This window comes from Hyperolius riggenbachi, chromosome 7 (genome assembly GCF_040937935.1).
Source record: "Hyperolius riggenbachi isolate aHypRig1 chromosome 7, aHypRig1.pri, whole genome shotgun sequence".
NCBI lineage: Eukaryota > Metazoa > Chordata > Amphibia > Anura > Hyperoliidae > Hyperolius > Hyperolius riggenbachi.
In genome coordinates, this window is record NC_090652.1 from 205509971 (window position 1) to 205535869 (window position 25899).

General features: G+C 42.8%; 1 protein-coding gene across 28 annotated transcripts in view; it reads left to right on the top strand.

The window, feature by feature from the left end:
• Positions 1 to 8104, top strand: part of ABI2 (abl interactor 2) — a 189195-nt gene extending 181091 nt beyond the window's left edge. For all 28 annotated transcript variants that reach the window (XM_068245040.1, XM_068245035.1, XM_068245036.1 and 25 more), the window contains one exon: positions 3259 to 8104. In XM_068245040.1, coding sequence (XP_068101141.1) covers positions 3259 to 3434 — 176 coding nt within the window. In that variant the 3' untranslated portion in view covers positions 3435 to 8104. The remainder of the gene's footprint in view (positions 1 to 3258) is intronic.
• Positions 8105 to 25899: the final 17795 nt, after the last annotated feature.

The window sequence follows — 25899 nt, forward strand, 5'->3', positions numbered from 1 at the left end:
CCAACTCATAGTAAGTGCATTTGTATTGCCCAGTTTATCTTTTAACTCATTAACCACTTAAGGACTGCTGTCAGCCGATCGGCTGACGCAATGCCTGGGCCTAAAGGACTGCTGTCAGCCGATAGGCTGACCTGCGGGTTTGCGTGGCTATGCGGTGATCGCGTCACTAGTGACGCGATCTACCGCCACCAATAGGCTCTGCCCACCTGGCGCGATAACCCGCCGGCCGTACGGGAGCGCTTGGGGGTTATTAACCCCTTGATCGCCACATAGGAAGCGTATAATATGCTTTGTAATATATACAAAGCGTATTATACAGGCTGCCTCCTGCCCTGGCAGGCCCAGTGATCAAGGGACCACCAGGGCAGGCTGCAGCCACCATAGTATGCACCCAAGCACACTGATCCTGTCCCCCCCTGCCCTCTGATCGCCCACAGCACCCCTCAGACCCCCCCCTGCTCACCCTCCAGACCCCTTGTTTGCACCCAATCACCCCCCTAATCACCCATCAATCACTCCCTGTCACTATCTGTCAATGCTGTTTTACAGATCAGGTCCTAAACTGCCCCCTGGGTGCTCCTGATCACTCCCCACACCTTCAGATCCTCCCAAGACCCCCCCCCCCCCCACGTGTACTGTATACATCTATCCTCCCCTGTACTCACCCACTGATCACTTGTCAATCACCCATCAATCACCCTCTGTCACTGCCACCCTTCAGATCAGACCCTAACCTGCCCCTTGCGGGCATCTGATCACCCACCCACATGCTCAGATTGCCCGCAGACCCACCCTCAGATCACCTCCAAAGTGCATTGTTTACATCTGTTCTTCCCTCAAAACCTCCAGTGATCACCCATCAATCACCCCCTGTCACTGCTACCCATCAGATCAGAGCCTAATCTGCCCCTTGGGCACCCAATCACCCGCCCACACCCTCACTCAGAATGCCCTCACACATACCCATGCTGGGTGGGAGAAATATCTCTGTAAATGAGAATTGTTTGATTTTTTTCTTTTTTACACACAGTTGTCCAAGTATTTTCCACTATAGTGATGTGATTTGCAAATCGCAAATCACAATCGCTTTCTGGAGCGATTTTTAGAGGGATAATGCAATGCAAATGAAAATCGCAAATTGCAATCGCATAACAAAATTCATGAAAAATCGCAATCGCTGGCGTTTGTGATTGCGATTGCTAGTGGAAAAGGGCCCTAACAGTAACTATAGATTGACAGTATACCTTGAAATGGATTGGCGCAGTCAGTATTTGATTTTAGATTAAAAAAAAATTGTATTTGCTTATCATACAGCATATATACACATTATGAACAGTTCCAAGTAGTTTTCTTCTAACAGTATTCCATCTCACCTTTGCAGTCTTGCATTCCTTTGTCTCTGACTTACTGGATGACTTTGCCCCAGATATTAGGACTTTTATCTAGCTTTCATGATGTACTTCTGTAATGTGCCCTGCTAATTAATTTGGAATGTGTCTGTACTTTCCCTGAAATGGAGTCACAGAGCTGTGAATTACAGATATAGTAATGTAACAAATTCTGTGTATCAATCCGCACTCCCATACAGTTGCGGCGTGCAAACCCCAGGATCAATAATCAACATGAAACCAAGAAGAGAAAGAAATCCTGGAAAAAAAGGGAGCTGCACCACCATCTCAAAATGTAACAAATCTTTATTCAACACTGTGTAAATACATAAAAAAAACAATTATAACATTGCATACAGCAACTCTCTACAATACAATATTATGTGGGAAATGACAATCAAAAATGCCTCACCTCCTATTGTCACGAGTAACCCTGCTTGCTGCATCTATTACCAGGGTTCAGGTACTGAGCCCAATGTGGATAAATAAAGGGCCGGGTCCAGAAGAATCCTGATCTAAAGTGCCAATGCCTGGAGTATATTGTGCAAAAACCATATGTGCAAAGAAATGAATATGTTCAAAAACAAGGAACATGCTGTTGTGCAATTAGAAATGATGGGCAGTGCATATAAGGACCAGCAATGCAAGTCAAAAGAGTGGTATAAATAGATATCCCAGGGCAGCATGTGGAGGCAGCAATGGAGTAAGGATGGAGGGAGGCACACTGGACAAATGGTTTTGCACAATATACTCCAGGCATTGGCACTTTAGATTAGATTGTGCAAAAACCATATGTCCTGTGTGCCTCCCTCCATCCTTACTCCATTGCTGCCTCCACATGCTGCTCAGGGATATGTATTTATAACACTCTTTTGACTTGCATTGCTGGTCCTTATATGCACTGCCCATCATTTCTAATTGCAGCAGGTTCCTGGTCTATGATCATATTCATTTCTTTGCACATATGGTTTTTGCACAATATACTCCAGGCATTAATTTCTAAAGATTTATAAATAACATTAATTTATAAAGATTATACAATTGCCAGATGGCCTCATAAGACAATGGTGATAAACTTTCAATTTGTGTATGCTTGCATATTTTGACATTCTCTGGCTGGCTGCACAACCATTTTAAAGCTAGAAGATTGTTGATATGTTCTAGTTAGAACATATCAACAATCTTCTAGCTTTAAAATGAAAACAACCTTATGAAAGTCTCAAATGAACATTTTCATTAGTTAAAAAGTCACAGAATAATGTTTAACCCTACGATCGCCTAACGCCGATTGGCGGCTGGAAGTTGGCTCACCAAGCACTGTACTGGGGACAGCCCTGTCACTCTGCTGTTACCTAGAGCAGCTCACAGATCGCTCTCATAGGCTGATGCCCATGAGAGGCGATCTCCTGTGATTGGTTGTCAAGGGAGGGAGGGAATATTTAAAGAAAAATAGAGAATTTTAATAAATTGCAATAACAATATAATAAAGAACAAAAAAGTTACAGCGCCAATCAGATGCCACCAACCGAAAGCTCTGTTGGTGGCAAGAAAAGCAAGTAAAATTCATTTGTGTGCCAAGTTTTATGGCTCTGCAGTGAGCTGTTAAAGCTGCAGAGCACTAAATTGTAAAAAAAAAATAGCCTGGTCGCTGGGGGGGGGGGGGGGGAGGGAGGGTAAGCCTGTGGTCCTTTAATGGCTAAAGTGGTACCCTAGCATCACAGGTTACAATTAAATTTGCGCGGTACATTAAAATGCATAATGAACTAAAATGTATATGGCAGCTTTTCCTGCTTGAACAAACCGCTAGAATTCTGATAACATCCTAAAGCTTTACAATAGACCACTTACTGTACTTATTTTTTCCTTTCAGTTGTGGCAATTTATGATTATACAAAAGACAAAGAAGATGAGCTTTCCTTCCAAGAGGGTGCCATTATATATGTCATTAAGAAGAATGATGATGGTTGGTACGAGGGCGTCATGAATGGGGTGACTGGCCTTTTCCCAGGCAACTATGTGGAGTCAATCATGCACTATTCTGAGTGATGACCATGCAGAACCGAACAACAACTTCCCTGACCAGATCCGATGGAGCTTCCCAGATCTGCAGAAGCCCGTGGATAGCCACATCTATGAACTGAAGGAGATAATTGTCATCGAACCACTTGTTTTGTTCATTTTTGTTTTATTAAAAGACCTAGTGATGGAAGTTATTTGAGCAAAAGTGAACTTTATGCTGCTGAAGGGCAGTTTTGGGTTCTTGAGGTTTGTTGGTTGGACTCAAAATGTCTTAAATCTTAAGAAAAAAAAGGGTCTATGACATTACATTATTATGAGCCCTTCTTCACCCTTATTCCTGACTACCTGATGGTTGTGAGTATTCACCTAGCCTACAAGTATTTGATTTGTACCAGTTTCTTCCTGTGTTGCGTATATAGTAAGTTTCTTGCAGTTTGCAAGGTATTGTAAACTGTTCCACAGCTGCACTATATTCCTATTGATGCTAGCTAATGTGTACCTTAGTTGAAGGTCTAAGATGGGCCTTCATCTGCTAATCTTGCAGGTTGAGGGCTTTTTGTTTACTGCATAGAGCACCAAAGTGAACTTTTTCTTAAACGGAAAGAACATCTATATGAGAAAATATGCATAGTTATAGTGGCATGGAAATACAAAGAAGAAAAATATCAGTTGTCTGAAAGCAACATTTAAAAAAAACAAAAACTATACTTAGTGCACACTTATCGATAAGACTCCCCAAAGACTTTTACAAACTATAGCCATTTATAATACTGACACTGTTCATATGAGCAAGTAGGGTTCATATTTTTTTTTATTCTATCCAGTTCTTGCTAAGTTTGCTAATACTTGGATTATTACAGCTATTTATTGAGTCTTGAGTAACTTATGGCAGTTGCCAATAAATCTGACTATTCTACAGCAAGTACCTTTATGGCTGTCTGTGGTAAAAGGCCATAACCAAATAAATTTCACTGTGTCTCATGCCATTTTGTGGCATTATGACTTAATGGAGACAATCAAAAGGAGGCAGTGGCATATGCTGGTAGCCTGACATTTTATACCTTGTACAACATGCAGGTGGTCTGCAGTATGACAGTAATCTCAGGAGGTTTTGATTTTTTTTTTCTTACCCATCACTACATGAAATCCCAATAATAGCATAGAGAGATTGATAACTTTATATACATATAATATATATATATATATATATATATATATATACTCTTATTCCTAATATTGTTGCTGTTAGGCCTCTTTTAATTGCTGTTTTTAACGCTTGCTAATATACACAGATGCTTTCTTGCAAACTGCTTCTAAAGAATGTGTTCCTTTATGAGATGTTTATTGAGAGCCTATAGAGACACCTTAGTGTGCCTACTCTAAATCATTATTTCCTGATTTACTGTGCTTGCCATAGCATTACTAGCAATAACTAGAGAATTTACCGTTTAAATACAAACAAACCTGCAAAGCTTTCATAAGCAAGAAATGACAGACTATGGTGTGAGCATTGCCTTAACAGTTTCAGTAGCAGCACAAGTAGATTGATGAGTCCCTAATCCGATGTCTGTATCAGGCCTTTCTCTTATGTCTCAGTTCGGGTTAGTGGTAGTGCTATGTTATCCTGCACAAATAATTCCAATCTTTTGCATCTATTTCTAATTGGGCTGCAGTGGACCTCTATGGCCCCAGTAGCATGCAACTGTCTAAATTCCTTGTAGAACGGTTACATGAGCACAATGTATTGAGATTTTTTCCATTCACATATTTTAACAGTGCAGATCAGAAAATATTTCATCTTGTTTGTTGCAGTAATTTACTTGGCATATTACTTCCACATATTTAAAGATTCTATTCAAACTGAATTTTGGTTTAACTGAATAAATTGAAGTCACGGAAGTCAACTAAACACACAACCTTAAAAAAACATAAACCTCTTCATAAGTAGTGTATGAAGTATTAAAAACTGCCGCCTTGTTACTGCTCTGTGCTTGATGGGTAGAATCCACATCATTTCCTTGAGGGCAGCAATACAAATCTGCTAGGCTCTACTTACCGTACATTGTTACAAAATGTTTGTTTTATTGCTTTGTCCTGACAGATTTAGGCCTTGATTCATCATTGTCTTTGCAATAACTTTTTCCAGTTCGTTAAATTACCGAATTCGAAAGTTTATCAATTTCTAGTTGTATTCATCAAGGTTTTTCCGCATTCGGTGTGACTTCGATAAAATATCGATAACAATGCATTAACCATTCGGTAACGTGTCGATATTTCCATTTTACAGCGGTCATTTAACACAAGGCCATAAGATTCCAGTGGAATTGTGGGTAAAAAGGCAGTCCTTTGAACACCACATAGTAACATTCCGAATAGGGCTTAACACCTGGACCAGGATTCTAGAAGTGGCTTGGGACAATCCCACAATTTTGCCAGCTGCGGCTTGATGGGAGCCTTTTCTGAAAAAATGTAGTGCAGCAATTTAGTTGACCCTAGCACTGCCTGTGTTCTCTTAAAAGATGATTCAAGAGAAATGCAGATGTCCTGGTATAGCAAATAAATCCATTCTCTTGCAAATTGATATAGTTCTAAACCTTATTCTTGCCTTTCTGCACCTTTGAATCGCTCTCAGCGGATATATAACCACTTCAAATGGCTCCATCTTCTCTGTCAGCAATGATCTGACAGGAATAACGACAGAGCAGTGAAGGAGATAACTAATCCTAAATTTAATGCTAAACCACGCCCACTTTCATTTTCATAAATTGCACTTCCGTTTTATCGCATCATTACCGAAAGATTACCGAATGCTCGCTAACAGTTGTAGATAACTTTTATGACTTCTGTTATTTGATGAATTTGTTATTTTACCGAGCTGTCGGTAATTGATTCGATAAGTCTTGATGAATCGAGTCCTTAGTCTGTCTTGGAATTTATCCACAGCGAGGAATGAAATGGCAGTAGCAATCCAAACCTCTCTAAAACCTGAGATTAGAATGTTTAGCTGGAGTTGTATTTTAATATGGCTCCTTGGTATGGTCTATAGAAATAGCCATGAATATATATTGATTAGTTTCATTTTTCAGCAAGATGTGGATGGCTGCCATTTTAGTGATTTGGACTTTAGAAGTTTGGTTCAGGTGACATATATTTCTTGTACTGTAGCAGAGTTCCCCAACCCTGTCATCGAGGCCCACCAACAGTACATTTTGCAGGAAACCACAAACATTCACAGGTGGGGTAATTAGTGTTTCAGCAGAGCTAATTAACTGCCTCTGTTGAATTCCACAAAACATGCACTGTTGGTGGACCTTGAGGACAGGGTTGGGGAGCACTGGGTATAGGGTCTATAAGCAATCTGATTATAATGAATGTTGCACCAGGTGAGAAAGCACTCTCCTAGAGATGAGTTGGATGTCTTCAAATTTGTGAAAGCTGGCTGATTTTGAAATTGACACAATAAAACTGTTTGAAATTTTATATCCTGCTTCTAAAATGTGTTTAAAGTAATAATGTGCACCGGTAACTTGGTTTTTACTGGCTGAATGGTCTAATAGACCTTCTTAGCCAGGACTATTTATTTACATTGTAATAAGTGGTGGTCATTTAGCTATTGGTCTAAATAATGTTTGCTGGCTGCAAAGGTCTGGTAGACCAGGGTTTCTCAACATTTTATTGGTATGTACCCCTTTTAAAACCCTGTACTCACCAAGTACCCCCTAGTATAGTAAACATTATCACAAGTACCCCTTGACAAATATATATTTCATCGTAGTACATGCTAATTGGTTCTAAACAATTTCCTGAATTATCTGAAACACTCATTTGGTGTTGTCTTAATAAGATTTATTATTTTCTAAAACTCTCAATTTGTTATTTTTTGTTAAATATATCAAGCCCGAGTACCCCCTGGAACCATCAGAAGTACCCCCTGAGGTACCCGTACCACACGTTGAGAACCTAGGTGTTAGACCACCTGCTAACAAATAAAGTGTTAGTAATTGTATTTTAACACCCTTTTTTTTCCTACACAGGAGGAGAATGTGCATGCTCTTCCTGTGCAGATTTCTAGATTGGCTAGGTTTGAAAATACTGGCAGGATTTATCTCTGTTCACTACAAAGGTTAGAAAATAACATTTCTCACAATACTTAGGAACACAATAACATGTTGTTTGTTTTTGTTTCCACACATATGATTGTAGTTTTTCTAACTTATTGATAGGCTTACAGCATGGGACAATTTTAGACACAAAAATGGGTAAAGATCATATTTAGTAGCGTTCTATTTCACATATACATCATTTATGATTTGCTATTTTTGCAGTAATCTGGGGGTTGTTTTTTTTGTCATGGTGTTTTAAAATCTGGATGAGAATATGGATTTTCTTAGGACCCAATATGTTATTTGAATATTTTATATACTATAGAGTAGTGATTTCCATTGCAAAGTTATTGGGAGGGTGAAAAATATTTCATATATTGCTGTGGAGAAGTTTATAAACTGCCTGTTAGTTTACTATTGTAATACGAACATAGTCAAGAAACTGGGGGTCACTTGTATTTTGTACAGAAACTGGAAACAATGGTGAAATGTACTGAAGATCAATACCCTAATTATCTTTCTCAATGTATAATGATAAATGCATGTATTTAAACATGGCAAGGGAATTGCTTATTACATTCTCACATTTTGTCATCTTGTGTGTCTGTTTATTTTTTTTATTTAATGGCTTTTCGGGTATAAAGTTTGAGCTTTATGCTTTTTATATTTTTTTTTCACTTTGCCTGTTTAAAAGAAAAAAAAAATCTGTAAATTGTGACTCCTGGGTACAAAGATTTTAAAGCATTTAGCTGCCATAATGCTTTCTTGTGAAAAAAAAAAATATATAAACTATTTTTTCCAGTAAAAACAATAATTGCGTTACACATTTTTACCCACTGCTCTGGAGAAGCACTGTTGGGGCATATGTCTGCATACAGTAACCTGTGTGTGTTCCAACAGAGGTTATTTTGTAGGTCAGACTGCACTGCATTTCCTGTCATCCTAGCTGCAGGTAAAAACATCATGGACTTATATAGAGCATGAATCCTTAATTATGGACATTTGTCCATTCTGCCAAACAGCCGAAAATGGTGTATTATAGTGGAGAAGCAGCAATATACATTTTCATAATAACTACTTACACAAAAACCTCTTGCAGATGACTTTTTACAAGTATGCAAGTTTACTGTGTCTGCTTTATGTCTGCCAGTAATGTTCACTCCATCTTGGAAATTGCAGTGCCTCAAGTCCGCTGAAAGAAATGTAAATACATTGCAGATCATTTACTACACAAGTAACTACATTTTTCTCAGCTGTGTTGCCCTTTTGGGCAATAATAAATATTTGTAACTGTTGAATGTTGCTGAGCAAAGTCTATCCAGGTGACATGAAAAGTGTGCCTCTCACTGCCCAATGTTAAGAGCTGATCTATATCCCTTAAGAACATTTTGATAACTTTTATTACAGGAATGTTTATGATGCTTCATCCAAAAGTTTTAGTTTGAACCTTTTTTTTTTTTTTTTTTTTTTTTGAGGATATGTATGACTGTAGAAGAGATCTGAGAACCATTAAATGGTTATTTATAAACGCTAGTTTGTATACTTTGAATGCCACCTCAGTCTACAGTATACTTCTGTGCCAGCTTGCCAATGCCACTCTGCTTATTCCCTGCTGTTCATCACTGTGTAAAAGATTTCTTCACATATAATCTGTATGTTATGTGGCATCCACTGGATGAACAGCAGCTGGTTGAGGCTGAACTGATAAAACAGAGGTGTTGGTGGTAGGCAGTCCACACATGATGGGAAAAATTTCAAGTCTCCCCTCTTCAAGCTTACAATTGTGTGAGAGGCGTGCAGTATAAAGACTGTGTGAACACTGGGGGTGATACTGGATGGAAAGCTAACACTTAGAAAGCAGGTATCAGCTGTCCTCAAATCCTCATTATTCCACCTGAGAAATTTAGAGAGAATTAAACACCTTATCCCAGCTGAAGACCTACCTACTCTAGTTCATGCATTTGTATTGCCTGGACTGCTGCAATTACCTATTAATTGCATCTCCAGATAAAGTTCTGCACCCCTTACAGCTAGTACAAAATGCAACAGCCAGGAGTCTTAGGCAGTGCCCTCTATGGCTCACATATCTCCCCAATACTGCAAACTCTTCACTGGTTGCCATTAAAATGGAGAATCTATTTTAAGATCTGCCTGCTGACATTCAAGGCTCTAAACCACATTGGACCCAAGTACTTAGCGGATCTATTGCTACTATATGCCCCTCCTTGTACCCTCTGCTCTGCAAAAAAGACGAATTTGGTTATTCCCAGGATTTGCTTAAAAACATTTGCCTTCGGACCTTTTCCCATACAGCCCCTACTCTATGGAACTCCTTTCCACAAACCGTGTGAGAGGCTCTATCTGTACAGCTTTAAGAAAAGGCTAAAAAGCCACCTCTTTACCTAAGCCTTTGAGGCTGCAGAACGCAGGGTCACAGCCCTTGAAGTCCCCAGGGAGAAAAGCGCTATAAAAATACAATTCTTATTGTTCTCTGCATATCTATATCACTTTTTAACAGTCCTGAAAGTAGTAGGACAGGCACAGTACCTTGGTGAGACCGAGTATTAGAGACTGTGCTGTGAGTAAAGGTTTCACACAAGCATGTGCAGCAGTGGGGGTTGGTCACAATTCTGGTAGATGAGCATGGCTACCTGGCAGAGCATCAAACACTGATCCAGATGAACAAGACTGCTAGGCACTTATGAAATATCTCAGATGGAGTTGGGTTGCAACAAAATCAGTGCTACGTTATAATTGTACTGTTAGTTTGGTTATCTTCTTATGTTATATCTTATCTATGTTGTAAAAATTGCACTTCACCACAAAACAGGTGCAAACCATGTTCTAATTTGTTACATTCCTTGTATGGCTATAAGAAGCCTTACACTGTATACCAAATGTAACCTGGTGTGTAACATTTTAAGTACCACAAAATATTCTAAATCACAGACCTGATTTATTAAGGTTCACCAGCACTGGTTATCAGTGGAGATAAATTGTACTGTACAGGTGGCCACACACCATACCATTTTTAAATATCTGTTCAATTTAAGAATTGCAATCAATTTTTCTGACTGATTGTAACATTTCAAAAAATATGACCAATGCACCACACACCTATGTTCAATGTTTCCCCAATTATGATAAAAATGATTGGAAACTCTGAGAAAATTGCTTGGGTGTGTATATTAACCACTTTACCCCCAGCCGTACAAATTTCTCCGTCCCTTTTTCCATCCTTTCACTCCCAGGGACGGAGAAATCCGTACTTTCCGCGCTCCTGCCGCTGCCCGCGCTCCCCGCTCACTCTAGCGCGCACTCCCGCTCGTAAACACGCCGCCGGCCGCTCGCCTGAAGATCAATGAACGGGAAAATCCATTCCCGTTCGTTGATCTAAGCCCCGCAATGATCTGCTGCTTCTCCGCTAAGCAGCGCGATCATTGTGAAAAGAAAAAACCCGTTCCCAGCCTCCTAGTACTTCCTCCAAGCGTCCGGAAGGACGCTTGGAGGTCGCACATTAAACAAAAAGTTACTGTTGCCATCTTGTGGCCAAATAGTAAAACTACACCCTAAAGCATTTTTCACATACAAATACATTACTTATACACAAAAAATGAACTCCTTACCTCCCACACTCCCCATTTTTATTTATTTTTTGTAATTAAAAAAAATAAAAAAATTTACAACTAAAAAAAATACATAAATAGTTACCTTAGGGACTGAACTTTTTAAATATTTATGTCAGGAGGGTACAACACTGTTACTTTAAAAACTATGGGCTTGTAATTAGGGATGGACGCAAAACTGAAAAAAATGCACCTTTATTTCCAAATAAAATATTGGCGCCAAACGTGATAGGGACATAATTTAAACGGTTTTATAACCGGGACAAATGGGCAAATTCATTTCATGGGTTTTAATTACAGCAGCATGCATTATTTAAAAACTATAATGGCTGAAAACTGAAAAATAATGAATTTTTTTCCCACATTTTTCCTATTTTCCCATTAAAACATATTTAGAATAAAATAATTCTTGGCATAATGTCCCACCTAAAGAAAGCCTAATTGGTGGCGGAAAAAACAAGATATAGTTCATTTAATTGTGATAAGTAATGATAAAGTTATAGACGAATGAATGGAAGGAGCGCTGAAAGGTGAAAATTGCTCTGGTGCTCAAGGGGTAAAACCCCTCAGTGGTGAAGTGGTTAATAAAAATAAAATCAATTGTCAGACTGCGCTAAACTTCTAAATTCTTATTTTATTAAACACCATCAATTGGTCCCCTATAATGGTAAAAAAAAAACCAATCTCATCCAATTTAATAGGAATGGAATAATAAATAATCTCATTCAAGTTGATAAGAATAATAAAATAAGTGTGTACACACTAAATATTTTCTGTAGAAAAATTGATAAAAATTAATCTACAGAAAATATTTAGCGTGTACACACTTATTTTATTATTCTTATCAAATTGAATGAGATTATTTATTATTCCATTCCTATTAAATTGGATGAGATAGTTGTTTTTTTTACCATTATAGGGGACCAATTGATGGTGTTTAATAAAATAAGGATTTAGAAGTTTAGCGCAGTCTGATGATTCATTTTAATTTTTGCCATACAGTGTATACTTAGGGACTTAGGATACCCCTTGATCAGAATCTGCAGCTGTCCATATTGGTGCAACACTCCATATTATTGTGTATAATTAACCACTTCCGGATTCTGCAGACGCTTATCTAGGCCCCTGCAGTAGATAAGCGTCTGCAGTATGTTTGTTTACCATCGCCGCACTTCTCCCGTCCAAAATCGCCACTGTCCTGTCCCTCTGTGATCAGGGAATGCTTCCATCCCCGATCACTGAGTCTGCGATGACTCACAGTGTTCATTAAAGAGAACCCGAGGTGTGTTTAAAGAATGTTATCTGCATACAGAGGCTGGATCTGCCTATACAGCCCAGCCTCTGTTGCTATCCCAAACCCCACTAAGGTCCCCCTGCACTCTGCAATCCCTCATAAATCACAGCCGTGCTGTGAGGCTGTGTTTACATCTGTAGTGTCAGTCTCAGCTGCTCCCCTGCCTCCTGCATAGCTCCGGTCCCTGCCCCCGTCCCTTCCCTCCAATCAGCAGGGAGGGAAGGGATGCAGGCGGGGACTGGAGTTCTGCAGGAGGCGGGGAGAGCAGCAGACTGACACTATAGAGATAAACACAGCCAGCTCTGACAAGCTGTTTGTCAGCAGAGTGGCTGTGATTTATGAGGGATTGCAGAGTGCAGGGGGACCTTAGGGGGGTTTGGGATAGCAACAGAGGCTGGGCTGTATAGGCAGATCCAGCCTCTGTATGCAGATAATATTCTTCAAACCCACCTCGGGTTCTCTTTAACAAAAATCCCCCCTAGAAACAAAATGTAAACATTTCGTTCCGTGATAGATTTACGGTACAAAGAACTCCATAGCGCCATCTTGTGGCCAAAAAGTAAAAATACTTCCAAAAACAGTCTAACACCCTAATCCATAGGATAATTAAATAGTTTTTTTGTATATATTTTTAACCTCTTCCTCCCCACCCCATAGTTACCAAAATAAAACACTTGTAAAAAAAATAAAAATATATAAATGGTTACCTTAGGGAATGTGTTGTCATTACTGTGTATGTATGTCATTACTGTGGATTTTGTAATTAAAGTCTTGGAATAATTTTATAATATAAAAAACACACATACTTTGTACTAGGGACACAATTTAAACGTTGTAATAACCGGGACAAATCAGCAAATGTCTGTTTCATCATCAATAGCACATTTTATTTTTAAATTACAATGGCTGAAAGCTGAGAATGGTGATTTTTTTTTTTCATTTTTTTTCTACTTCTTCCTTGCAAAATACATATAAATAAAATAATGGTTAGCAAAAAGTACTGCCCAGAGAAAGCCTAGTTTGTCTTGCAAAAAACAATATATAGATCATGTCCGTGTGATGAGTAGCAATAAAGTTATTGGCGAATGAAATTGCTCTGGTCCTGAAGGTGAAAAAAACCTGTGATCCTAAAGTGGTTAATAAATGAACAATCTAACACACCATACAATCTTTAGAGAAATTGAAGAAAAATATCTGGCATTCCGGATAGATAAAAATGGAAAAAAACGGAAAATCCGATCATATTTTTCAGTCGAATGAAAAAAAAAAAGCTTTCAATTTTTTTGGGGAGATCCGATAGTTTATATTGAATAGCCGTAAAATCGCATCATTTTAGTGTATAGTGTGTGGCCACCTTAAAGTGCAACCAAACCAAACATTTTTTTAATTCAAAATATTTAGTTGCACCACTCTGACACATGCAAAGATAAATAAACACTCCTTCAAGCCTATGATCATTTCAGTGCATGCTTTTTACCCTTCTCTTTTCATAGCTAGGGTTATACTGGGGGCAGCCATTAGCAATTCCTCCATTGCCGGACACCATCCACTCCACCAGTTTGCCGGAAAAATCCCGGCAATTTGAAAGGAAGGGAGGGGTTCCTACAATAAATGTAAAATATTTTATATTTGTCATCATGCAGTTAAAAAAAGGCTGCTATTTATTATCATAATTTAGAAAATACATTAAAAATTCAAGATTTCAGAAATACAATCTATTTTTTTCAAAAGCTGATGCAATGATATTCCTATGGGGCTATCGCATTTATTGCGGTATGGTGTGGTGGGTTCCATAGGGCTATCACGCTGCATGCAGTGCGTTTACTGGTTAACATATACATTTACAGTGGCAGTGAAGCATACTTTCAATAGTACTGTATGCTTTGCATTGCAATTCTAACATGTGCTGGGACTTTTCGGCAGCATTGTGTTGTAATTCTATCCCAACACAATGTATAAGGTGAAAGGAGCCCAAAACTGTCCTAGATTTATATATGTTACGGCCAGAACCCGAAGTTTGGCCAGAACTAGAAGTGGCCGGCCACTTCGGGTTCTGGCCGGCCAATGTGCGAACTGGCCGCTGCCCTGCGGCCAATGTGAGAAATGCAACAATTCCTGTAAGGTTAATGTTATGTTGTGGCCGCAGCGCAGCGGGCAAATGTATCACCTCTTTAGTTTATTCAATGAAATTAAGCCGGCGACAATGTGCGAACTGCCTTTTTTTATCTGCCTCTCTCTCCTCCTCTCCCCCCCCCCCCCCCCCCCCCGCCTCTCTCGCTCTCCTATGGGCAGCCGGGCGGGGACACGCGTGTCCCTCCGGAGTCGTTCGTCGCGGCAGGGAATCCTGCCGTTCTTGCAGAGCGGGTGCTGGCAGAAGCAATGTCTGCAGCCTCCCCGCTCTGCTCTCCTGCCGCGACGAACGACTCTCCTGGACACGCGTGTCCCCCGCCCGCTGCCCATAAGAGAAGGAGAGAGAGGCGGGGGGAGGAGAGAGGCAGAGAAAAAGCCGGCGGCTTAATTTCATTGAATAAACTAAAGATGTGATACATTTGCCCGCTGCACTGCGGCCACAACATAACATTAACCTTACAGGAATTATTGCATTTCTCACATTGGCCGCAGCGCAGCAGCCAGTTCGCACATTGGCCGGCCAGAACCCGAAGTGGCCGGCAACTTCTAGGTCTGGCCAAACTTCGGGTTCTGGCCGTAACATATATAACAAATGTTTCATTTGTTTGCTTAGTTATACAAGAACCAAAGTAGGATTGCTGAAAGATTAGTGATTTTTTTTTGGGGGGGGGTGAAGAGGTAGCTCACTTACCTGGACTTAAAAAAAAATAAACTATATATATATATATATATATATATATATATTCACTTGTTATGCTTTATTGTCCATTGCATCTAACCATGAAGAAAAAGCAGAATCGATAAGCAAAGAAGAAGAAAAAAAACAAAGAAAAGAGGAAGAAAAGTATAACTGTGTGTGCTCCTGTGCCCCCCATGTGTCCTCCTGTGTGTCCTCATTTGCCCCCATGTGTCCTCGTGTGCTCCTGTGCCCCCCTGCCTTCCCTGTGTGTGTGCGCCTTCCTCCCTGCCTCCTGCTTGAGTCTCCTGCCCCCCCCCCCCCCAGTAAAGTGTCAATAGCAGCAACTTACCTTTGGCATGCTCCCGTGCTGATCCCAGATCATTGCGCTGGCCTCCTCTGCCTCCCCCTTGCATCTCCGGCCCCCCGGGGTGTTGGAGTAAGTAGCGGCAGCTTACCTCCGCAATGTGCCCGCGATGATTGCAGACATCTGTCTCCCCGGCACTTCTCGCTCTAGTGACCGGCTTGAACTGTGCGTAATCAGTTCAAGCCGGTCACTAGAGTGAGAAGTGCCGGGGAGACCGCTGTCTGCAGTCATCGCGGGCACATTGCGGAGGTAAGCTGCCGCTACTTACTCCAACACCCCGGGGGGCCGAAGATGCAAGGGGGAGGCAGAGCAGGCCAGCGCAATGATCTGGGATTAGCACGGGAGCATGCCAAAGGTAAGTTACCGCTATTGACACTTCACCGGGGGAGCCAGGAGACTTAAGCGGGAGGCAGGGAGGAACGCAGGTATGGGGGAGCAGGCACAGAAAGGCAGGGCATCCCCGACGTGGTGGCGGGTCAGCGGTTCTGTATCGGCGGACGTTCGTAAGTCGGGAATTCCCTGCCTTTGCCGTATAAGACGCAGGGACTTTTTCTCAGTATTTTTGGGGGAGAAAAAGTGCGTCTTATACGGCGAAAAATATGGTACCATCTGAATACCAGTTTAAATTGCAGCAGTTGTACATTTTTTTTCTAGCTGGCAACCAGATGTCTTAAAAGAAACCCAAGGTGTGGGACCTATTTCCTTTTAAAGGGAACCTTAAAGAGAACCCGAGGTGGGTTTGAAGAATATTATCTGCATACAGAGGCTGGATCTGCTTATACAGCCCAGCCTCTGTTGCTATCCCAAACCCCCCAAGGTCCCCCTGCACTCTGCAATCCCTCATAAATCACAGCCACGCTGCTGACAAACAGCTTGTCAGAGCTGGCTCTGTTTATCTCTATAGTGTCAGTCTGCTGCTCTCCCCGCCTCCTGCAGAACTCTGGTCCCCGCCCGCATCCCTTCCCTCCCTGCTGATTGGAGGGAAGGGACGGGGGCAGGAACCGGAGCTATGCAGGAGGCGGGGGAGCAGCTGAGACTGACACTACAGATGTAAACACAGCCTCACTGCACGGCTGTGATTTATGAGGGATTGCAGAGTGCAGGGGGACCTAAGTGGGGTTTGGGATAGCAACAGAGGCTGGGCTGTATAGGCAGATCCAGCCTCTATATGCAGATAACATTCTTTAACCACCCTGGCGTTCTGATTAAATCGCCAGGGTGGCTGCGGGAGGGTTTTTTTTTTAAATAAAAAAAAAACTATTTCATGCAGCCAACTGAAAGTTGGCTGCATGAAAGCCCACTAGAGGGCGCTCCGGAGGCGATCTTCCGATCGCCTCCGGCGCCCAGAATAAACAAGGAAGGCCGCAATGAGCGGCCTTCCTTGTTTTGCTTACATCGTCGCCATAGCGACGAGCGGAGTGACGTCATCGACGTCAGCCGACGTCCTGACGTCAGCCGACGTCCTGACGTCAGCCGCCTCCGATCCAGCCCTTAGCGCTGGCCGGAACTTTTTGTTCCGGCTACGCTGGGCTCAGGCGGCTGGGGGGACCCTCTTTCGCCGCTGCTCGCGGCGGATCGCCGCAGAGCGGCGGCGATCAGGCAGCACACGCGGCTGGCAAAGTGCCGGCTGCGTGTGCTGCTTTTTATTTCATCAAAATCGGCCCAGCAGGGCCTGAGCGGCAGCCTCTGGCGGTGTTGGACGAGCTGAGCTCGTCCAGACCGCTCAGCAGGTTAAACACACCTCGGGTTCTCTTTAACTGAGTGATATGGATGTTTCCTGTTAAACAATACCAGTTGCCTGGCAGTCCAGCTGATCTTTCTGGTCAATAGGGTCTAAATTACACACCTGAAACAAGCATGCAGCAGTAGACATCTGATCTGCATGTTTGTTCAAGGTCTATGGTTAAGGGTCTGTTTCTACTACACGCAGAATGGATGCAGAAAAACTGACTCCAATGAATGCCTGTGGGCCTGTTTCCATTAAACACTTTTTTTCTGATGCAGATTTTCCAATAGGCATTCATTGGAGTCAGTTTTTCTGCATCCTATCTGCGTGTAGTGGAAACAGGCCCTTAAGTATTAGAGGCAGAGGGTCAGCAGGACAGCCAGGCATTATTTTAAAGGAAATAAACATGCCAGCTTCCATATCCCTCTCACCTCGGCTTCCCTTTAACCACTTCCCGACCGCCGTATAGACAATTGGCGGCCGGGAAGTGGACCCCGCAAGGACCGCCGTATTGACAAATGGCGGCGGTCCTTGTGGGGGCATGGGCGGCGCGATCACGTCATTCGTGACGCGATCGGCTGCCGGGGACTGGCTCCGCCCACCTCGCGCTGTAACGTGCCGGCGGGTTACTAACACCCGGATCGCCGCATACAAAGTGTATAATACACTTTGTAATGTTTACAAAGTGTATTATACAGGCTGCCTCCTGCCCTGGTGGTCCCAATATCCGAGGGACCACCAGGGCAGGCTGCAGCCACCCTATGTCGCACCCAAGCACACTGATTTTACCCTCCCACCCCAGATCGCCCACAGCACCCCTCAGACCCACCCCCCAGACCCCTGTTTGCACCCAATCACCCCCCCCCCCCTAATCACCCATCAATCACTCCATGTCACTATCTGTCAATGCTATTTTTTTTTATCCCCCCCGCCCCCTCCTGATCACCCCCCCACCCCTCAGATTCTCCCCAGACCCCCCCCCCCCTGTGTACTGTATGCATCTATCCCCCTGATCACCTGTCAATCACCCATCAATCACCCCCTGTCACTGCCACCCATCAATCAGCCCCTAACCTGCCCCTTGCGCGCAATCTGATCACCCACCCACACCAATAGATCGCCCGCAGATCCGACGTCGGATCACCTTCCAAGTGCAGTGTTTACATCTGTTCTCTACCCTAAACACCCACTAATTACCCATCAATCACCCCCTGTCACTGCTACCCATCAGATTAGACCCCTATCTGCCCCTAGGGCACTCAATCACCCGCCCACACCCTCAGACCCCAGCCCTGATCACCTCGCCAGTGCATTGCTTGCATCTATTCCCCCCTCTAATCACACCTTGAGACACCCATCAATCACCTCCTGTCACCCCCTAGCACACCTACCCATCAGATCAGGCCCTAATTTGCCCTGTGTGGGCTCCTGATCACTCGACCAAACCCTCAGATAGGTCCTCAGACCCCCTTCTGATCACCTCCCCAGTGCATTGATTGCATCTATTTTCCCCTCTAACCACCCCCTGAGACACCCATCAATCACCTCCTGTCATCCCCCTAGCACTCCTATCCATCAGATCAGGCCCAATACAACCTGTCATCTAAAAGGCCACCCTGCTTATGACCGGTTCCACAAAATTCGCCCCCTCATAGACCACCTGTCATCAAAATTTGCAGATGCTTATACCCCTGAACAGTCATTTTGAGACATTTGGTTTCCAGACTACTCACGGTTTTGGGCCCTTAAAATGCCAGGGTGGTATAGGAACCCCACAAGTGACCCCATTTTAGAAAAAAGACACCCCAAGGTATTCTGTTAGGTGTATGACGAGTTCATAGATGATTTTATTTTTTGTCAAAAGTTAGCGTAAATTGATCTTTGTCTTTTTTTCACAAAGTGTCATTTTTCACTAACTTGTGACAAAAAATAAAATCTATGAACTCGCCATACACCTAACAGAATACCTTGGGGTGTCTTCTTTCTAAAATGGGGTCACTTGTGGGGTTCCTATACTGCCCTGGCATTTTAGGGGCCCTAAACCGTGAGGAGTAGTCTAGAAAACAAATGCCTCAAAATGACCTGTGAATAGGACGCTGGGCCCCTTAGCGCACCTAGGCTGCACAAAAGTGTCACACATGTGGTACCGCCGTACTCAGGCAAAGTAGTATAATGTGTTTTGGGGTGTATTTTTACACATACCCATGCTGGGTGGGAGAAATCTCTCTGTAAATGGACAATTGTGTGTAAAAAAAAAAAATCAAACAATTGTCATTTACAGAGATATTTCTCCCACCCAGCATGGGTATGTGTAAAAATACTCCCCAAAACACATTATACTACTTCTCCTGAGTACGGCGGTACCACATGTGTGGCACTTTTTTACACCCTAAGTACGCTAAGGGGCCCAAAGTCCAATGAGTACCTTTAAGATTTCACAGGTCATTTTGCGACATTTGGTTTCAAGACTACTCCTCACGGTTTAGGGCCCCTAAAATGCCAGGGCAGTATAGGAACCCCACAAGTGACCCCATTCTAGAAAGAAGACACCCAAAGGTATTCCGTTAGGAGTATGGTGAGTTCATAGATTTTATTTTTTGTCACAAGTTAGCGGAAAATGACACTGAAAAAAACAATTAAAATCAATTTCCGCTAACTTGTGACAAAAAAATAAAAATTTCTATGAACTCGCCATACTCCTAACGGAATACCTTGGGGTGTCTTCTTTCTAAAATGGGGTCATTAGTGGGGTTCCTATACTGCCCTGGCATTTTAGGGGCCCTAAACCGTGAGGAGTAGTCTTGAAACAAAAATGACCTGTGAAATCCTAAAGGTACTCATTGGAGTTTGGGCCCCTTAGCGCAGTTAGGGTGCAAAAAAGTGCCACACATGTGGTATTGCCGTACTCAGGAGAAGTAGTATAATGTGTTTTGGGGTGTATTTTTACACATACCCATGCTGGGTGGGAGAAATATCTCTGTAAATGACAATTGTTTGATTTTTTTTTTTTACACACAATTGTCCATTTACAGAGAGATTTCTCCCACCCAGCATGGGTATGTGTAAAAATACACCCCAAAACACATTATACTACTCCTCCTGAGTATGGCAATACCACATGTGTGGCACTTTTTTGCAGCCTAACTGCGCTAAGGGGCCTAAAGTCCAATGAGCACCTTTAGGCTTTACAGGCATGCTTACAATTTAGCACCCCCCAAAATGTCAGGACAGTAAACACACCCCACAAATGACCCCATTTTGGAAAGTAGACTCTTCAAGGTATTCAGAGAGGGGCATGGTGAGTCCGTGGCAGATTTCATTTTTTTTGTCGCAAGTTAAAAGAAATAGAAACTTTTTTTTTTTGTCACAGTGTCATTTTCCGCTTACTTGTGACAAAAAATAATATATTCTATGAACTCACTATGCCTCTCAGTGAATACTTTGGGATGTCTTCTTTCCAAAATGGGGTCATTTGGGGGGTATTTATACTATCCTGGAATTCTAGCCCCTCATGAAACATGACAGGGGGTCAGAAACGTCAGAGATGCTGGAAAATGGGAAAATTCACTTTTTGCACCATAGTTTGTAAATGCTATAACTTTTACCCAAACCAATAAATATAGGCTGAATGGGTTTTTTTAAATCAAAAACATGTTTGTCCACATTTTTCGCGCTGCATGTATACAGAAATTTTACTTTTATTTGAAAAATGTCAGCACAGAAAGTTAAAAAATTTTTTTTTTTTTACAAAATTCATGTCTTTTTTGATGAATATAATAAAAAGTAAAAATCACAGCAGCAATCAAATAGCACCAAAAGAAAGCTTTATTAGTGACAAGAAAAGGAGCCAAAATTCATTTAGGTGGTAGGTTGTATGAGCGAGCAATAAACCGTGAAAGCTGCAGTGGTCTGAATGGAGAAAAAGGCTTTGGTCCTTAAGGGGGTAAAGCCCACGGTCCTCAAGTGGTTAACCCATTCAGGTTCCGTGGTTTTCACGAGAGAAATGTTCACCTCCCATTAATTAGCCTATAACTTTATCACAATGAACTGATCTATATCTTGTTTTTTCCGCCACCAATTAGGCTTTCTTTGGGGGGTACATTTTGGGGGGTACATTTTGCGAAGAGCCACTTTACTGTAAACGCATTTTAACAGGAAGAATAATAAAAAAATGGAAAAATTCATTATTTCTCAGTTTTCAGCCATTATAGTTTTAAAATAATACATGCCTCCATAATTAAAACTCACGTATTGTATATGCCCATATGTCCCGGTTATTACACCGTTAAAATTATGTCCCTATCACAATGTATGGCGACAATATTTTATTTGGAAATAAAGGTGCATTTTTTCCATTTTGCATCCATCACTATTAAAGAGACTCTGAAGCGAGAATAAATCTCGCTTCAGAGCTCATAAATAGCAGGGGCACGTGTGCCCCTGCTAAAACGCCGCTATCCCGCGGCTAAACGGGGGTCCCTTCACCCCCAACCCACCCCCCGCAAAAGTGTGTCGTGAAAAGGTCGCTGGCTGTCTCTTCCTGGAGGCAGGGCTAACGGCTGCAGCCCTGCCTCCAGTCGCGTCTGTCAGCGGCGCATCGCCGCCTCTCCCCCGCCCCTCTCAGTGAAGGAAGACTGAGAGGGGCGGGGGAGAGGCGGAGATACGCGCTGACAGACGCGCGTGGGGCAGGGCTGCGGCGGTTAGCCCTGCCCCAACCAGGAAGCGCTCCCCCGGTGTATCGAGGGGGATTTGGGGGTGAAGGGACCCCCGTTAAGCCGCGCTATAGCGGCGTTTTAGCAGGGGCACACATGCCCCTGCTATTTATGAGGTCTGAAGCGAGATTTATTCTCGCTTCAGACTCTCTTTAACAAGTTTAAAATAAAAAAAAAATAGAAATATTTCATCTTTACATTGATATTTAAAAAGTTTAGACCCTTAGGTAAATATTTACATTTTTTTTTTTTTTATTGTAATGGTTTTTTTTATTTATAGTAAACATTTTATTTGGGTAGTTTTGGGAGGGTGGGGGGTAAACAATAGATTTATAATGTAAATGTGTGTTGATTTTAATTCATTTTTATTTTCAGGTGTAGTATTACTTTTTGGCCACAAGATGGCGGCCATGAGTTTGTTTACATGACGTCACTCTAAGCGTAACACACGCTTAGAGTGGCGCATCAGGAAGTGAATGGCCAGAAAAGGCGCAGCTTCCGAGAGAAGCTGTCGCTTTTTCAGCGGGGGAGAGGAATCAGTGATCGGACTTCATAGTCCGATACATTGATTCCCTGACTACCGAATCCGCGGCCGGGAGTGCGCGTGCACGCGCGCGATCGGCCGCGGGGGGCGCGCGGTAGCGCACATGGTTTCTGGACATAGTATCTACGTCCAGAAACCAAAATGGGTTAAGAAGAGGCTTTCACAGAGGCTTTCACAACGACGTTAAAGTTGCGCGCTAGAAAATATTTTAAGGTGGACTAGCGCACAGCAATATTAAGTCTGTGCAACATTCACAGTGCACACGTTGTGTTGTGTGTAATGTGTAGCAATATTTAGAAAGGGCTGCATGCTGCGCGTTTAGCAATAAATCTGCTGCGTTGTCGTGTGTGTTGCACATGCTCAGTGATGTTTTTTTTAATGTAACTCATGCGCCGTTTTCGTTCCATCACTGTGCGGCGAAACCGGCACACCAAACGCAGGGCTAAAGAATGTACTATAACGTCCAAGTTATAGTCTTTCAGTGTGTTGCATTAGGGGCACGTTATGCGACCTTAAAGGGGAACTGAAGAGAGAGGTATATGGAGGCTGTCATGTTTATTTCCTTTTAGACAATACCAGTTGCCTGGCAGCCCTGCTGATCCTCTGCCTCTAATACTATTAGCCATATCCCCTGAACAAGCATGCAGCAGATCAGGTGGTTCAGACTTATAAGTCTGATCTGACAAGACTAGCTGCATGCTTGTTTCTGGTTTTAATCTTATACTACTGCAGAGAAATAGACCAGCAGGGCTGCCAGGCAACTGGTATTGATTAAAAGGAAATAAACATGACAGCCTCCATATACCTCTCTCTTCAGTTCCCCTTTAAAGAGGAACTCCAGCCTAAACAAACATACTGTCATTAAGTTACATTAGTTATGTTAATTTAAATAGTTAATATAATCTCTTACCCACACTGTTTTAAAAGAACAGGCAAATGTTTGATTTCATGATGGCAGCCATCTTTTTGGTTGAAAGGAAGTGACAGGGAGCATGAGACACAGTTCCAACTGTCCTGTGTCCTGAGCACCTCTCCCAGTTGCTAGGCAACGTGAATAACAACATAGGGAATCCCATCATGCTCTTCACAGAATCAGGGAAAAAAAGCCTTGGCTTTTTTTCTTTGATGGGTGGAGCTTAGCTAAAAATGCAGCTAAACATGATGCTTTGGTAAGAAAAACAAAGTTCTGATGCTGTGAAACTGTTAAAGATACACCAAGCCTTTTCAGTTTTGCTGAGTAGATTTTTAGTCCGGAGGTTCACTTTAACGTTGCATCAAACGCACCGTCCCACTGTGAAAGGCCTAAAAGCAAGATGGCAGTCTGTCACCCATCTTGCTGCCAAAGTCCAGTTTGACGCTTTGGGTAGGATCACACTTGCATCTGTGGGAAATCGCAGATGATTCGCCACAAGTGCTTTCCCAGCACATTTGTTTGTATTGGAGTGTGTTTTTTAACGCATGTGTGTTTTTACAGTTGTCATTGATTTCAATGAAAAATCACATGCGTTGTGTGGGAACGTAGTGCAGGTTGTATTTTTTTTTTTTTTATTGCATATGCCTCCAATAAATGCAGCGGCACCATAGACTATCATTGCATGCATTTCCACATGCCTTAACCTCCCTGGCGGTCAATTAAAACCGCCAGGGGGCAGCGCAACAGTTTTTTTTTTTTTTTAAATCCTGTAGATAGCCTTGCGCTAGCTACATGACAGCCGCTGAGCTACGGCATCCCCCCACCCCCTCCAATCGCCTCCGGCGATCAGGCCCGTCAGGAAATCCCATTCTGAACGGGATTTCCATTAGGGCTTCCCCCGTCGCCATGATGATGGGCACGATGACGTCGTGACGTCAAAGAGAGTCCCGATCCACTCCTCAGTGCTGCCTGGCACTGATTGGCCAGGCTGCGCAGGGGTCTGGGGGGGACCCTTTAAGGCGGCGGCGATCGGTGAGTTCACGCAACAAAAAAAATGTTACGAAAATCGGCCCAGCGGGACCTGAGCAATCCTCCTGCACGGCATAACCTGAGCTCAGCTCGGGCTTACCGCCAGGAAGGTTAAGTCCTCGACTTACCAACTACCGCGATGTTGGAGACTTTTTGTATTAACCCTGTCCGCTCCCGCTTGTGTCCCCCTTTATATCCTCCTGTCCCCCATGTGTGTCTCCTCCGTTGCCGTGTAAAGTTACAAGCAGTGGCCGCTTACCTGATCCAGCTGCGATCAAACCTCTCATCCTCACTACGACTCCCCTAATGCCGGCTGCTGCTTATCACGTCATCAGTAGAAGCTTTGCACTAGGAGAGCTGCGAGAGGGAGGAGAGGTCTGTGGTCGCAGCTGGATCAGGTGAGCTGCTGCTTGTAACTTTTATATGGATAGCGGAATGGACACACATGGGGACAGGAGGACTTGCAGAGGGCACTCAAGGGGGTAGTGGAACAGACACATGGAGGACACACGAGGGGAAGTGAAACGGACAGGAGGACATGGGGAATATGCCCCTGCACAATGGACGCACCAGGTTATATATATATATATATATATATATATATATATATATTTTATTTTTTTTTGCCCTCTAAATATTGGTGCATCTTGTAGTCTGGAGCATCTTTTATTTTTTTTTTACTTAACTGCTGTCAATTAGATTTTGCACAGAAGAGCAATCAGGGTTTGATATAGACCTTTGTCCCTAAATAAGTGATGTAACCTAATTTCCATCTAAGATCTATGTAGGGATTAATCTAACTGTTCCTTAATTAAAGCCTATGTTAAGAATTTGAGTTTTCTTGTTTTAATTTATAGTTAGAGCATAGAGAACTAATGTAACAGTTGCAATAGCCTCTTTAGTGGATCCGTCAGTGCTAGAATCGGATAAAGGTTTGATCTGAAGATCTCCAACAGACAGACCACAGATTTGTTTGGTAGCTTGAATAGTGTGGATTAAAAGTTCTATTGCCGAAGGAGCGTGTCCGCCGCGCAACCACGCTGGACGTGTGAGACAGGAGCTCTGTATAGTGACCCTGCTCTACGCGCCTTCACAGCGAGCCAGACCAAAGCTTTTACCTCTAAAAGGTGAGGAAGGATGGCGGAAGCCCAGATGGATACGGAGATGTCCCTAAAACGAAAAAAAAAGACCCAGCAGCTGAACAAGTTACCGGAGATCTTCGAGAGGTAGGGAAATGGCAACGTCGGAAGCAGTCCCTCCTTCCCCTGAGACAGCCGGAGACTTTCCCCTGATCCTGGCTCCCCCTCATCTAGGAGCCCGGTAAAATGTAAAATCAAACTGTCGTCCTCAAATGAGCAAACAAGCTCAGCGG